The sequence below is a fragment of the Ylistrum balloti genome, unplaced genomic scaffold (genome assembly GCF_031769215.1).
Source record: "Ylistrum balloti isolate Yb309-2 unplaced genomic scaffold, AGI_CSIRO_Ybal_v1 Utg370186, whole genome shotgun sequence".
NCBI classification, from domain to species: domain Eukaryota; kingdom Metazoa; phylum Mollusca; class Bivalvia; order Pectinida; family Pectinidae; genus Ylistrum; species Ylistrum balloti.
In genome coordinates, this window is record NW_026782169.1 from 178,164 (window position 1) to 192,995 (window position 14,832).

General features: G+C 34.9%; 1 protein-coding gene across 1 annotated transcript in view; it reads left to right on the plus strand.

Annotated features, from left to right (window-relative positions):
* LOC132551211 (uncharacterized) overlaps window positions 1-14,832 on the plus strand; it is a 94,445-nt gene that overhangs the window by 3,681 nt on the left and 75,932 nt on the right. Inside the window, exons 3-10 of the mRNA XM_060215325.1 lie at window positions 2,552-2,712; window positions 3,541-3,667; window positions 3,972-4,093; window positions 5,210-5,332; window positions 5,648-5,734; window positions 6,241-6,329; window positions 7,560-7,779; window positions 8,931-9,053. Coding sequence (XP_060071308.1) covers window positions 2,552-2,712; window positions 3,541-3,667; window positions 3,972-4,093; window positions 5,210-5,332; window positions 5,648-5,734; window positions 6,241-6,329; window positions 7,560-7,779; window positions 8,931-9,053 — 1,052 coding nt within the window. The remainder of the gene's footprint in view (window positions 1-2,551; window positions 2,713-3,540; window positions 3,668-3,971; window positions 4,094-5,209; window positions 5,333-5,647; window positions 5,735-6,240; window positions 6,330-7,559; window positions 7,780-8,930; window positions 9,054-14,832) is intronic.

A 14,832-nucleotide genomic window follows, 5' to 3' on the forward strand; every position in this document is an offset into this window, starting at 1 on the left:
TTTGTTTATTGGTGAACGAAATTGAGACAGTATATTGTGATGATGAGACAGTATATTGTGATCAGACGGTATATTGTGATGATCAGAATGAGACAGTATTTGTGTATATTGTGATGCCCCAGACAGTATATTGATGTGATTGTGATGATCAGACAGTATATTGTGATGATGAGACAGTATATTGTGATGATGAGACAGTATATTGAGATGATCAGACAGTATATTGTGATGATGAGACAGTATATTGTGATGATCAGACAGTATATTGTGATGATCAGACAGTATATTGTGATGATCAGAACGTATATTGTGAAGATCAGACAGTATATTGTGATGATCAGACAGTATATTGTGATCAGACAGTATATTGTGATGTTCAGACAGTATATTGTGATGTTCAGACAGTATATTGTGATGATCAGACAGTATATTGTGATGATGAGACAGTATATTGTGATGATCAGACAGTATATTGTGATGATCAGACAGTATATTGTGATGTTCAGACAGTATATTGTGATGTTCAGACAGTATATTGTGATGATCAGAACGTATATTGTGATGATGAGACAGTATATTGTGATGATCAGACGGTATATTGTGATGTTCAGACAGTATATTGTGATCAGACAGTATATTGTGATGTTCAGACAGTATATTGTGATGATCAGACAGTATATTGTGATGATGAGACAGTATATTGTGATGATGAGACAGTATATTGTGATGATCAGACAGTACATTGTGATCAGACAGTATATTGTGATGTTCAGACAGTATATTGTGATCAGACAGTATATTGTGATGTTCAGACAGTATATTGTGATGATCAGACAGTATATTGTGATGATGAGACAGTATATTGTGATGATCAGAACGTATATTATGATGATGAGACAGTATATTGAGATGATCAGACAGTATATTGTGATGATGAGACAGTATATTGAGATGATCAGACAGTATATTGTGATGATCAGAACGTATATTATGATGATGAGACAGTATATTGAGATGATGAGACAGTATATTGTGATGATGAGACGGTATATTGTGATGATCAGACGGTATATTGAGATGATCAAACAGTATATCAAACAGTATATTGTGATGATGAGACAGTATATTGTGATGATCAGACAGTATATTGTGATGATCAGAACGTATATTGTGATGATGAGACAGTATATTGTGATGATGAGACAGTATATTGTGATGATCAGACAGTATATTGAGATGATCAGACAGTATATTGTGATGATGAGACAGTATATTGTGATGTTCAGACAGTATATTGTGATGTTCAGACAGTATATTATGATGATGAGACAGTATATTGAGATGATGAGACAGTATATTGTGATGATGAGACGGTATATTGTGATGATCAGACGGTATATTGAGATGATCAAACAGTATATTGTGATGATGAGACAGTATATTGTGATGATCAGACAGTATATTGTGATGATGAGACAGTATATTGTGATGATGAGACAGTATATTGTGATGATGAGACAGTATATTGAGATGTTCAGACAGTATATTGTGATGATCAGACAGTATATTGTGATGATCAGACAGTATATTGTGATGATGAGACAGTATATTGTGATGATGAGACAGTATATTGTGATGATGAGACAGTATATTGTGATGTTCAGACAGTATATTGTGATGATGAGACAGTATATTGTGATGATCAGACAGTATATTGTGGTGTTCAGACAGTATATTGTGATGATGAGACAGTATATTGTGATGATCAGACAGTATATTGTGATGTTCAGACGGTATATTGTGATCAGACAGTATATTGTGATCAGACGGTATATTGTGATGATGAGACAGTATATTGTGATGATGAGACAGTATATTGTGATGATCAGACAGTATATTGAGATGATCAGACAGTATATTGTGATGATGAGACAGTATATTGTGATGATGAGACAGTATATTGAGATGTTCAGACAGTATATTGTGATGTTCAAACAGTATATTATGGTGATGAGACAGTATATTGTGATGATCAGACAGTATATTGTGATGATCAGACAGTATATTGTGATCAGACGGTATATTGTGGTGTTCAGACAGTATATTGTGATGATGAGACAGTATATTGTGATGATGAGACAGTATATTGTGATGATCAGACAGTATATTGTGATGATCAGACAGTATATTATGATGATGAGACAGTATATTGAGATGATCAGACAGTATATTGTGATGATCAGACAGTATATTATGATGATGAGACAGTATATGTATGTATATTATGATGATGAGACAGTATATTGTGATGTTCAGACAGTATATTATAAACCCTGATTTAATGTTATTATCATCTTTGTAAGATAACTACAGTCATAAGCATGTTTTCTGGCAAAACAGTTTTGTCCATGCTGGACAGTCATACAACTGGATAGTTACCTGTATAATCTTGCAGTATTGCTGGGCTTTTAAAAGCACATCTCATGCATGCATTAAATTACTTAAAATTAAATTATTTTGTTTCCATATTTTTGCAATTTTGCAATTTTAGGTCATTAGAGGTTTCAACCTCACCAGAACCTGTGCAAAGCATTAAAGAATCCCAAAGAAAGGAAGATTCTGTATCAAACACTGGTGAATCATCGACAAAACCAAAATCTAGCAGTTCTCTTACAAAAAAGAAGACCAAGAAAAATGACCAGAACATCAAAGGTTTGAGATCTATTTTTCAACAAAGATTTCTTTTATTATACAGCAGATTGTTTCCTTAACTAAAAGTTGATACGTTCTTCTCCTTTTGATAACATCCACACTTGTTGTCAACTTTCACTCTGAAAGTCTTATTTAATTGATAAAGGTACATAATTCTTTCATTTCTAATCATTGGAACAAGGAAATATTAATTGATTGTTCCCTTAACTAAAAGTTGTTATGTTCATCTCCTTTTGATAACATCCACGCTTGTTGTCAACTATAACTTTGAAAGTCTGACTCTAATTGAGGAAGGGAGATAACTCTTGCAACTTTAATCATTGGTATTATAACAATTAAATTATTATTAGAAAGAAGAAATGCTGATTGATCTTACTTGAAGTTTTCAGAAGTAAAGAGAATTTAATTAGAGGGATTTTTATTGGCGAGTTGACCATGGCTTTATGGAAATCGCAGCCAGTATCATTTATTTTCTTTTGTTGTAATATCTGGAGTGTACCTCTTTTTCCAATCAAATAACGATTATCATATCAGTATGTTTCAATTCAAAAATAGAAGATAAAAAAATGTTTGGATTAAAAAATAGTTAAAAGTGAAAGTTGGCAATAAATACTACACTGATTTTCAGATAGACTTGAAAATAAAAAACAAAATATATTTTTGTTTGTTCATTCATTTTGTTTCTGTCAGTTTTTATTTATTTTTTGACTTAGTGAAACTAAAAAGCAACAATTTGTGAAGAACTACAAAGCAAGAATATTATTCTGAGAAATCTTTTCCCAGTCTGAATTTTCTGTTTTGATTTTAAGTTTTATTGGTTTAACACAGATTGTGCTAAGCTGAAAGCAGTTATTCAGCGGTGGCGTCAGTGTAGATTTGATGTCGTGGAAATGGAGGGTCACAGTGACCTAATTACAGATGTCTGCGCTGAAGGAAAACTTCTTGTGTCTGCTAGGTAAAGATTCTTGTTTCCATTTTATCGATCACAATAAGAAAATCATTGGTATCATTTTACATAATCAGTTATGGAGATAAGCTGAAAACTGTACTGAAATAAAAGAGAGTTGATTAATTGTAAACATAAAGTCAATGAAAACTAAAACCCTATGAAGATACATGTTATTTGTGTGATTCTTGCATGATAGGTAGATTCAACATTATCAACATGTTCGCACTTAACGAATATTAGACTCTAATGTACCAGTGACAACTTTTTACTACATTGTACAATATGTATATAGTTTGTGTTATTTTGACAGTCGAGACACCACCTTGAAACTGTGGGACCTTGACACCCTGACAGAGTTGCACAGTTATGGAGGTCATACTGGCACTGTTACATCTGCTATCATCCTCAACAGGGACGATACTCTCAAAGTTTGTATGTATTGTCATTTTTTTCCCCCCCCTTTTTTTAAACAGATTTTTTTTCCTCATTCCAAAATTTGGAACAGACATAGGCTTGTGAGTAAAGACCAATTTTCTTTGGCTGATGTTTAAAAAGTAGATGTCACTTGCAAGGAAATACATGTAAGCAATTTTTACAAACACTTCTATGACAGACAACCATGTACGTGTAGTCAATAGATATATTTCCTTGAACCTGCATATGTACCATATTTATCTGACAATAAAGCTCATACCTGGTAATGACCCCACCCATATGGGCAGATTATTTCATATCTGACTGCCCTGTCTTAAGCCATATTTTAGAATCAATAGCTGATTTCCATGGAAACATGTGATGCAATATCATAGGTAAACATTTGTAAAAGGAGAGTGTTCTGTGGTTTATACATGGTGTGAAATACAGTTTCTCAGCTGATAGGGCGTGCTTCTTTAGCCCACTCGGTAGTGTTGTAGATCATCACGCTGGAGACTCAATTTCAATTCTTGTCTTCCCCTATTCTTTCACATAGGAATCCTAAGGGTCGTGGTATTTATAGTCTCAATCTCAGATTAAAGAAATCTCAGGAGGGAGTAGTGTAAAAGGAGGAGGTCTGTGGGGCTTTAACTTAGTGTTAAATTCAGTCTTACTCCACTGGCAGACCATGCTCCTATGGCTCAGATGGTAGAGTCCTGGCCCCACTTGTATAAAACATCTCAAGATCCAGATTCAATTCCTGGTATGATTTTCTTTAGCTAATATCTCCTTGAAAATATCTTGTATGTCAAGAAATTTCAGGACATCCTAGACAATGACTTCTTGCTGTTCCTTAGAAAATTTTATAAAGCCGTTTTTGAGGAGATATCAGGTGGATGGAAAGGAGAGAGGAAATCTCAGTGGCTCTCTGAGATGTTTTATACACGTAGGGCCTGGATTATCAGGTCAGAGATCCAGGTTCAATTCCTGGTATGGGTACTCTACCGGATACTGTGTTTTTCCTATTCTTTCATACATGTTACTTGAGATGAGATGGTATACCTGGGCTGAACCACATGATTTACACTTTTAGATGTTATAATTACAAACTTTTGAAATTCATTATTTTGCCAGGTGAGTCGGTGGATGTTGATGAAGGAGAGAGAATTGTAATCAGTGGCTCTCTGGACTGTTCTTTTAAAATATGGTCTACTGGACTTGATGTCATCATACCGCCTTCAACAGTCATCAGGGGAGGTAATTACTGATCACATTTTAGATGCTGTATCCCTGGAACGAAATTAAAGTCTTCATGAAATCATAACTTATTCTGTATATGGAAACCCTTGCATTTCAAAAGTAAAATCTTAAGAGATTTCTCTGTGTTTAAATATATCAAGGGAGGTAATTAATCTTTATACTTGTGAAGCCTCTTCAGTGTCTCAAAAACAATTTTATTCCAACCTTGTAAAAAGAGAAAAATTGAACTCCTTCAAAACAACAAAAGTTCTGTTTTATGATACATCAGTTATATAGTCCAGATCACTTACTCAGTTTACCTTCCTTTCACAGGTCAAGCACTGCGGTCAATTTACACCTACAACCCTGTCACTAGGGTAGCATTTCATTCTTCTGCTGGAGCAATTGTCACAGGATCAGGTAAGTCAGACCGAAGCAGAAATTCTGTTCATATTGTCGGAGGTTTATGGATAAAGGTATGGATCAGCTTCATTAGATCTGAACTGATATTAGCTACAATTATAGTGTTGTGATTTTAGATAAAGGAAATCTCGACAGGCCTCTGCAGGTTTAAGTTGAGAATCTTTCCCTAATTCTTAAAGAATTTATTGAATATTAAAAAGTGTCTTATGTTTATGTTTGACTGCAAAACTGTGTCATTTACTAGGCCTATATATGCCATAAGAAAACAACATTTAGATTTTAAACATTTTTTTTCATTTTTCTGTTCAACATCGCTTTCATAACATCAGTTAAATTGATAATTACCCAATCTTTATGATGGAACAACCATTTTGAAAGTATACCTCTGTGATGGGTATTATTACAGAATCACAAGTAATTGTATTTATTGCCAACAAATTTACTGATGTCTGACAGGTTTATGTAAAGGTAATTAAAACTACCTAATCAGTAAAACATTGTAGATGGTGGAAAAGTGGAACTGTGGAATGCCAGCAGCTGTGAGAACATGGAGAGCACCAAACAGTTTGATTCAGCTGTCACTGGACTAAAGGTAGATAACTCCGGCATGTCTAATCTTACATCACAAGTAAATCCAGTTCTATGGATTTACCTTATTGTGCTTGTGTTGACTCTATAGTTGTGTTGTGTAGTTGTGTTTCATTTTGAAACACCAGAAAATATGTGGGATTGAACTTGTAAAATCTCCAAGCTCCCTAACATTGACAGTTGGAAAATCTTACAGTGCAGGACCTCCTACATAGTTACAGTGTATGTAACTTTTATTTCACATAAATCAAAAGAGTCTAAGATTCAACTCTAAAATTATTTGGAATTGATAGGAGTTGTTTTCGTTGCACACAGCTAATATTTACAACTAAATTAGAATTGTTTGCCTGTTGGATTTTTTCCCCGTCAACAGTCAGGGTCATTTTGAGGCAGGGTCTCCTTAGAGTAGCCAGTGGTCTCGTTACTGCACAATCAGTGGAAGGCCCATCACATGTCATACAAAGCAGTCAAGGCTTTTTTCATTTTTCTGTTCAACATAGCTTTCATAACATCAGTGACTAACTCTAGTCCTAAGCCAAAGGGCACAAACTGGTCTGTTTCTCAGCTTTCTAATCAGGAAAAAAAAATACTTCAATTACACATGTCAGAGAAAACTTAGCTGGTAAAAAACAATTTTCATTTGTAAGTATCAGTGTATGGTTCATGTGATATGAACAGAAAGTGTTAGAAATCAATGAAATACATGCCATATCCGTCAATAAGCCCATGTCTGGTAATAAGCCCACCCGAATCTGTTATTGCTTATCTGATTTACCAACACATGCTATTTCAGTATGGTGCTTCTTAAGCCTTCATAACCTCATATAAAGATTAGAGGAATGTTGTTTGTTGCTGGCTACTCTTGGCAGTTTGTGTTTCTCAGGAAGCTGAGAAATGGACTAATTTTGATGTGGTTGTGTTCTTCGGCAAGACACTTTACCCTAATTGCTCTGAATGGCATGTGATGGGCCTCTCATATGTTGTTCATTGAGGCAGCCACCAGCTGCAATTGGGAGACTCTGTGTCAAAAGACGCTGGCTGTTTACAAGGCAATAGACCAAGCAAGCAAGCAAACAGAACAGCTAATCTAGTAGCTATGTCCTAATAAGCTATATATTCTAATATGTCATATATTCTAATAATTTGTCAGTAATTATGTGGAAACTGCCTAGACTTCTTGCAGGAAAAAATATGATACATGTAAATGTCAAAAAATATGATTAATCTTTCACAGGTCCATGGTGATAGAGTGTACTGCTGTTCTGAAGAAGGACTCATTAAAGTGTTTGATATTAAAGATGGATGCTTGTCCTGTTTGTTTGCATCTGAAAATGTCAAACCAGCTCCAGGCTGTAACCTCACTGAACGACCAATCAGAGGCCTGACTGTTGCCGAGGATACTGTTTATTACGGGGATGAAGGCACCAATATCAAGGTTCTCAGTTGGAAAAAAGGTAAAACTACCAAAATACAAATTTAAGTATTTTGAAATACTTTGAAACAGCTATGAAACTATATCCTGATGAATAAAGATTCTGTAACATGTAGTTGATTTCATTTTACAAGAATGCTACAAAAATACAAATTAAGATTCTTTCATATGTAGCGAATTTCTGCAACGTGTAGTTGATTTCATATTTCGAAATTGCTATGAAAATACACATTAAGATTTTTTTGATATCTACCAAATGTTTTGTAACTTGAAGTTGGTTTCATATTACAAATTCCATGTTACAAAACAGCTACAGATAAACAAATTCAGATTCTTTTTTTGTCCATTGACATATTATTTACAGATATCTGAACATCTATTTCATGTATTTTATGTTACCATGGAAACATAGTAAATGAACACAAAATAAGTGTAATATCTACTCTCAAGGCTACAACTTTGAAAGCATTCCACTCAACTCCACAAAACATTCTGTATATATTAGGTTAGTACCCTGGTTGTGCATTTTCTTATTGAGGACATTTTACTATTTATCATTTTTCTGTTACCATCCAATTTTTCAATTTCTTGTGACTTCTTGTATTAATCAAGAACTTACAGTGTTGCATAAATCTGTTCATATACAATACCAAGCTGTATTCAAATATCAACAGTCAAACACACTGGATCTACATCAAGATATAAACTCTTACTATGAGGTTGATATATAAGATATATATATATATAATGCTGAAGTTGAGGAGATGCAAGGAAATTTAATTGATAATTGACAAAAGAAGGCTCTATATTTTGCGCTAGTGCTTTCACTCTATTAGATCTTCAGATGATAGTAGCGGTGCATAATTGAATGATGTCACCAATTGTTATAGCAGTAAGTATATATCATAATAGGATTTTACACAAACAGCTGGGTGCGGGGGATAATGCCATGCTTTGTGGCTCCTTTTTGTATCTTTCACTGGGCTACATATTCATGAAAGATACTAAAATATTAGACATACTTGTGAAAGATATTAGTTATCACTGAAGACACTATTAAATGTCCTTGATATCTTTGTAAGCCTCTTCTTACATTGTTTTTATTTATATTTGAAATATTTTGATATTTTTTTTACGTCACTGTAAAGTAACCTGTACCTTTTGTTTTTGAAGGTGAAGTTAGCAAGTTAAAGAACCATTCAGATGAGTTTGGCATGACTGACAGTCTGTGTTGTCATGGTGATACCCTTCTGACCTCATCATATAACCTTGACACTGGAAGAGGATCCATAAATGGTGAGTCTTGGTCTGTAATTTTGACATCAGGAGATGTGTTTTTTTGGACCTTGGCCTGTAATTTTGACATGAGGAGATGGTGTTTTTGTGAATCTTGGTCTGTAATTTTGACATGAGGAGTTGATGTTTTTGTGGATCTTTGTCTGTAATTTTGACATAAGGAGATGGTGTTTTTGTGAATCTTGGTCTGTAATTTTGACATGAGGAGATGGTGTTTTTGTGAATCTTGGTCTGTAATTTTGACATGAGGAGATGTGTTTTTGTGAATCTTGGTCTGTAATTTTTGAGGAGATGGTGTTTTTGTGAATCTTGGTCTGTAATTTTGACATGAGGAGATGGTGTTTTTGTGAATCTTGGTCTGTAATTTTGACATGAGGAGATGTTGTTTTTGTGAATCTTGGTCTGTAATTTTGACATGAGGAGATGGTGTTTTTGTGAATCTTGGTCTGTAATTTTGACATGAGGAGATGGTGTTTTTGTGAATCTTGGTCTGTAATTTTGACATGAGGAGATGGTGTTTTTGTGAATCTTGGTCTGTAATTTTGACATGAGGAGATGGTGTTTTTGTGAATCTTGGTCTGTAATTTTGACATGAGGAGATGGTCTTTTGGAGAACCTTGTTCTGTAATTTTGACATGAGGAGATGGTCTTTAGGTGAACGTTGGTTTGTAATTTTGATAAAGGGGGATGATCATTTGGTGAACCTTGTTCTGTAATTTTGAATTAAGTGCAACCTTAGTGTTTTGAAATTATGTGTCGTACATATGAAATATTAAAACATCAAAGAAAATGAGTAATTATACTGTGTAAAAGACGTTCAATATTAAAAGCAATTTTTCATGTCTATTTAAATAATAAAGTTTTAATATTAACAAGTCAGTCGAATCTGTATGTGATAGGCATCATCACTTGGTAGGTGTTGCCTGTATGTGATAGGCATCATCACTAGGTAGGTTTTGTCTGTATGTGATAGGCATCATCACTAGGTAGGTGATGTCTGTATGTGATAGGCATCATCACTAGGTAGGTGATGTCTGTATGTGATAGGCATCATCACTAGGTAGGTGATGTCTGTATGTGATGTCTAGGTGTTGTCTGTATGTGATAGGCATCATCACTAGGTAGGTGATGTCTGTATGTGATAGGTATCATCACTAGGTAGGTGTTGTCTGTATGTGATAGATGTGGAAGGTGATGTCTGTATGTGATAGGCATCATCACTAGGTAGGTGATGTCTGTATGTGATAGGCATCATCACTAGGTAGGTGTTGTCTGTATGTGATAGACATCATCACTAGGTAGGTGTTGTCTGTATGTGATAGACATCATCACTAGGTAGGTGATGTCTGTATGTGATAGGCATCATCACTAGGTAGGTGATGTCTGTATGTGATAGGCATCATCACTAGGTAGGTGTTGTCTGTATGTGATATGCATCATCACTAGGTAGGTGTTGTCTGTATGTGATAGGCATCATCACTAGGTAGGTGTTGTCTGTATGTGATAGGCAACATTACTGGGTAGGTGATGTCTGTATGTGATAGGCAACATTACTAGGTAGATGATGTCTGTATGTGATAGGCATCATCACTAGGTAGGTGATGTCTGTATGTGATAGGCATCATCACTAGGTAGGTGTTGTCTGTATGTGATAGGCATCATCACTTGGTAGGTGTTGTCTGTATGTGATAGGCATCATCACTAGGTAGGTGATGTCTGTATGTGATAGGCATCATCACTAGGTAGGTGTTGTCTGTATGTGATAGGCAACATTACTAGGTAGGTGATGTCTGTATGTGATAGGCATCATCACTAGGTAGGTGTTGTCTGTATGTGATAGATGTGGTAGGTGATGGCTGTATGTGATAGGCATCATCACTAGGTAGGTGATGTCTGTATGTGATAGGCAACATTACTAGGTAGGTGTTGTCTGTATGTGATAGGCATCATCACTAGGTAGGTGATGTCTGTATGTGATAGGCATCATCACTAGGTAGGTGATGTCTGTATGTGATAGACATCATCACTAGGTAGGTGATGTCTCTATGTCATAGGCATCATCACTAGGTAGGTGTTGTCTGTATGTGATAGGCATCATCACTTGGTAGGTGATGTCTGTATGTGATAGGCATCATCACTAGGTAGGTGTTGTCTGTATGTGATAGGCATCATCACTAGGTAGGTGATGTCTGTATGTGATAGGCAACATTACTGGGTAGGTGTTGTCTGTATGTGATAGGCATCATCACTAGGTAGGCGATGCCTCTGGTAAGATGGAGACTAATTAAAGTGCAGACCACATTTCGTTCTAACTATTTCCTCTCTGAGGCATAATCCATCACACTCTGTCTTCTGAAGCTTTGACTTCAACTACATGCTGTGAGGTTCAACTTGACAAGGATAGGTAAGGGATGATAGAAATATTTTAAAGCCATATACAGTCATATTTATGTATTTTTTCTCAATTCTGTGATGCCTACTATGTATTTTTTAGTGCCTATTCCTTGCTTGGAAATATCAAAACATTCTAAAATTTTGTTAACTTGCTCTAAAATTAAAACATTGAAAATTCTCAGTTTTTGATCTGTGGTCTATTATCTAAAATGGCTAGAACTTCCCTCAATTCTTACTACAATAGATGTGACTGAGGATGGCAGGAAGACTGACTCATTTGTCGTAAGATGGAGATGGTTATTTTCACTCAGTGATTATGCATAATACAGATATATTGTACAACAAACACACATTAAGTGAATAGTACCATTTAATACAACTTAAGATTAGAAAAAGTAGAGTCAAGTAATAATTAGACTTCATCATCCTGCCATTTTATCTTATTTGGTCTTGTCATTGATGAGTCTAACCATTAAACCTAGGAGGTGACAGAAGAAAGTCCAAAAAGAATGAAATGTTAAAATCTTGATGGGGAGGTGCACTTAAGCCTGATATTGATTAAATTCTATAATTATCATATATCTGATGATCTTGAAGAATGAAAGAAATGTGGCATGCAGCTTACAGCAAACATCAGGGTCTAAAAGTTCATCAGGGGTGTCTACCAACTGTTATATAACATATCTAACCTCAGCACTGCTAAAAGACTTGAAAATTCCCAGTGTCATATCCTTTAATCCTAGTGACATAACCTCTAATCTGATTGCCTTATCCCTTAAACCTAGTATCATATCCTTTAATCCTATCGTCACAATCCTTAATCCTTATGTCATATCCCTAAATTTAGTGTGCTATCCCTTAATCCTAGTGTGCTATCCCTTAATCCTAGTGTGCTATCCCTTAATCCTAGTGTCATATCCCTTAAACCTAGTATGATATCCCTTAAACCTAGTGTGATATCCCTTAAACCTAGTATGATATCCCTTAATCCTAATGTCATATCCCTTAATCCTAGTGTCATATCCCTTAAACCTAGTGTCATATCCCTTAAACCTAGTATGATATCCTTTAATCCTTATGTCATATCCTTTAATCCTAGTATCATATCCCTTAATCCTAGTGTCAATCCTAGTGTGATATCCCTTAATCCTAGTGTGATATCCCTTAATCCAAGTGTCATATCCCTTAATCCTAGTGTGATATCCCTTAATCGTAGTGTCATATCCTTTAATCCTAGTGTCATATCCTTTAATCCTATTGTTATATCACCTTTTCCTACGAAGTATTTCTGACCCTTTGGACCTTCCAATCAGCTGTTGAAGCACTGTCTGACTAGGACTGAATTACTTCCTGACAGCAATAGAGAAACAGCTTGTGATAGGAAACAAAGCCATAAAGGAACCGTTGATACACATATAAACAGGGAATCATTTGTTGTAGAATGTAGGTCACATAAAACCTGACCTTCTTCTCTGAAAAACACTTGAATTTTAATGCCTTTTCGAAAAAAAAAAAAAAAAAAGATTAATGACTTGAACATTTTTGTTCTCTTGCAACATAAACCAACATAATTTGTAAATATCATAAATGAAATTGTTTAGAATATTAATATTTTATAATTGAATTTTTTTCCCCTGATTTCCAGACTTTTTCCGTTCATGACCCTAATTCTTCCCAACTTATATATGAATGTAGTTTATACAATATTTGTAAAGTTTACTGTAATAATTAAAAATTAATGAAAAAAAACATGTTGAAACCAGTATCAATTTAAGTTTCTGATATCTTTAACCATATTACACCTGTAAATTTTATATATATCCTTAAGTTCAAACAAAACATTATATGTTTTATCCTGTAATATGGTCGCCAAATTTATGATAGGTAAGTAGGTAAGAAATTTTATTTCAACAAGTAGTGTCATATTGTTTATATAGGAGAGAGATGCTGACTTTAAAAATGTTTCTTTGAAAAGGTATAAATGTATGTAGGGTTACTTGAAACAGGAAAATATAATTTGTTTGGCCTAAAGAATACCTCTGTAATTTAGGTCCTGTTGGGTGTTTGTGGAAATATAACAATTCTTAGAGTCTTTACATTCAATAATCTAAGTAACAGAATTTGTCAGCATATGTATAAGTTTAAACATGGAATCACCGTCATACCGCAGGCTAACACACGAGTTAAAGGTGCATGGGGCAGTCACCTGACACTGTCCTCATGGGTGAGATCAATCTCTTTACTTGTTTATATGTACTCTTACAGATGTACTGGTACTAACCTGTCTCTAAAGTAACGGTGTACTTTTATATAGAAAAGCTTCAGTGTATTGGTTTTAGACGTGATTTTGCACTGTATGAAATATCAAAACTCACCAATGTAAGGTATATATTCAGAACAGGAAATCACAAAAAAGCACATTTATATACCATTTATGAAGTAATTTGGAAAAAAAAAATTCAAGCTGCTGTCAGAGTGGGCCTTTGATGGATAATTGGGTTTTTGAAATTATAAACAGATTTATTAATATTTCTAAATCTATACAATGAAATTTCATCCTCGATAGTGATACAGTGTTGCATTGATTATTTCAACCATAATGTATATGTAACAGGGAATTCTTAATGACAATATATGAGAAAAATGTTGAGTGTGAAAAAAAAAGCAATTGTTAAAAGTTAATAGCAGGATAAAAGTACAGTACAATTTCTCCCAAATGGTTTGTTTTTGAAATGTGGTATCTCTTAATTGTAAATTAGAATTGATTGTTTTTTGACAGTATAGTGTCTCCCAAATGTTAAATAGAATTAATTGCTTTTCGCAGTACAATATCTCCCAAATGGTAAAAAGAATGGATTGTTTTTAGGTCATCTGGACCCGAAGGGTCCGATGACCTATAGTCATCATGCTTCGTCCGTCGTCGTCCGCCGTGCGCCGTCCGCCGTGCGCCGTGCGCCGTCCGTAAACTTTTCATTCAAACGACTTCTTCTCAAATACTAGAAGGTCTAGGGGGCTAATACTTGGCACAGAGGATACTGGCATGGAGCTCTACCAAGTTTGTTCAAATGAATGACCTTGACCCACTTTAAAGGTCACAGGGGTCAAATATGTTAAAATCTTTAAACAACTTCTTCTCATTAACCAAAAGGCTCAGAGTGTAGATATTGGGCCTGTGACATGCTGGGATGAAGGACTACCAAGTTTGTTCAAATGAATGACCTTGACCCACTTTAAAGGTCACAGGGGTCAAATATGTTAAAATCTTTAAACAACTTCTTCTCATTAACCAAAAGGCTCAGAGTGTAGATATTGGGCCTGTGACATGCTGGGATGAAGGACTACCAAGTTTGTTCAAATGAATGACCTTGAACCACTTTAAAGGTCA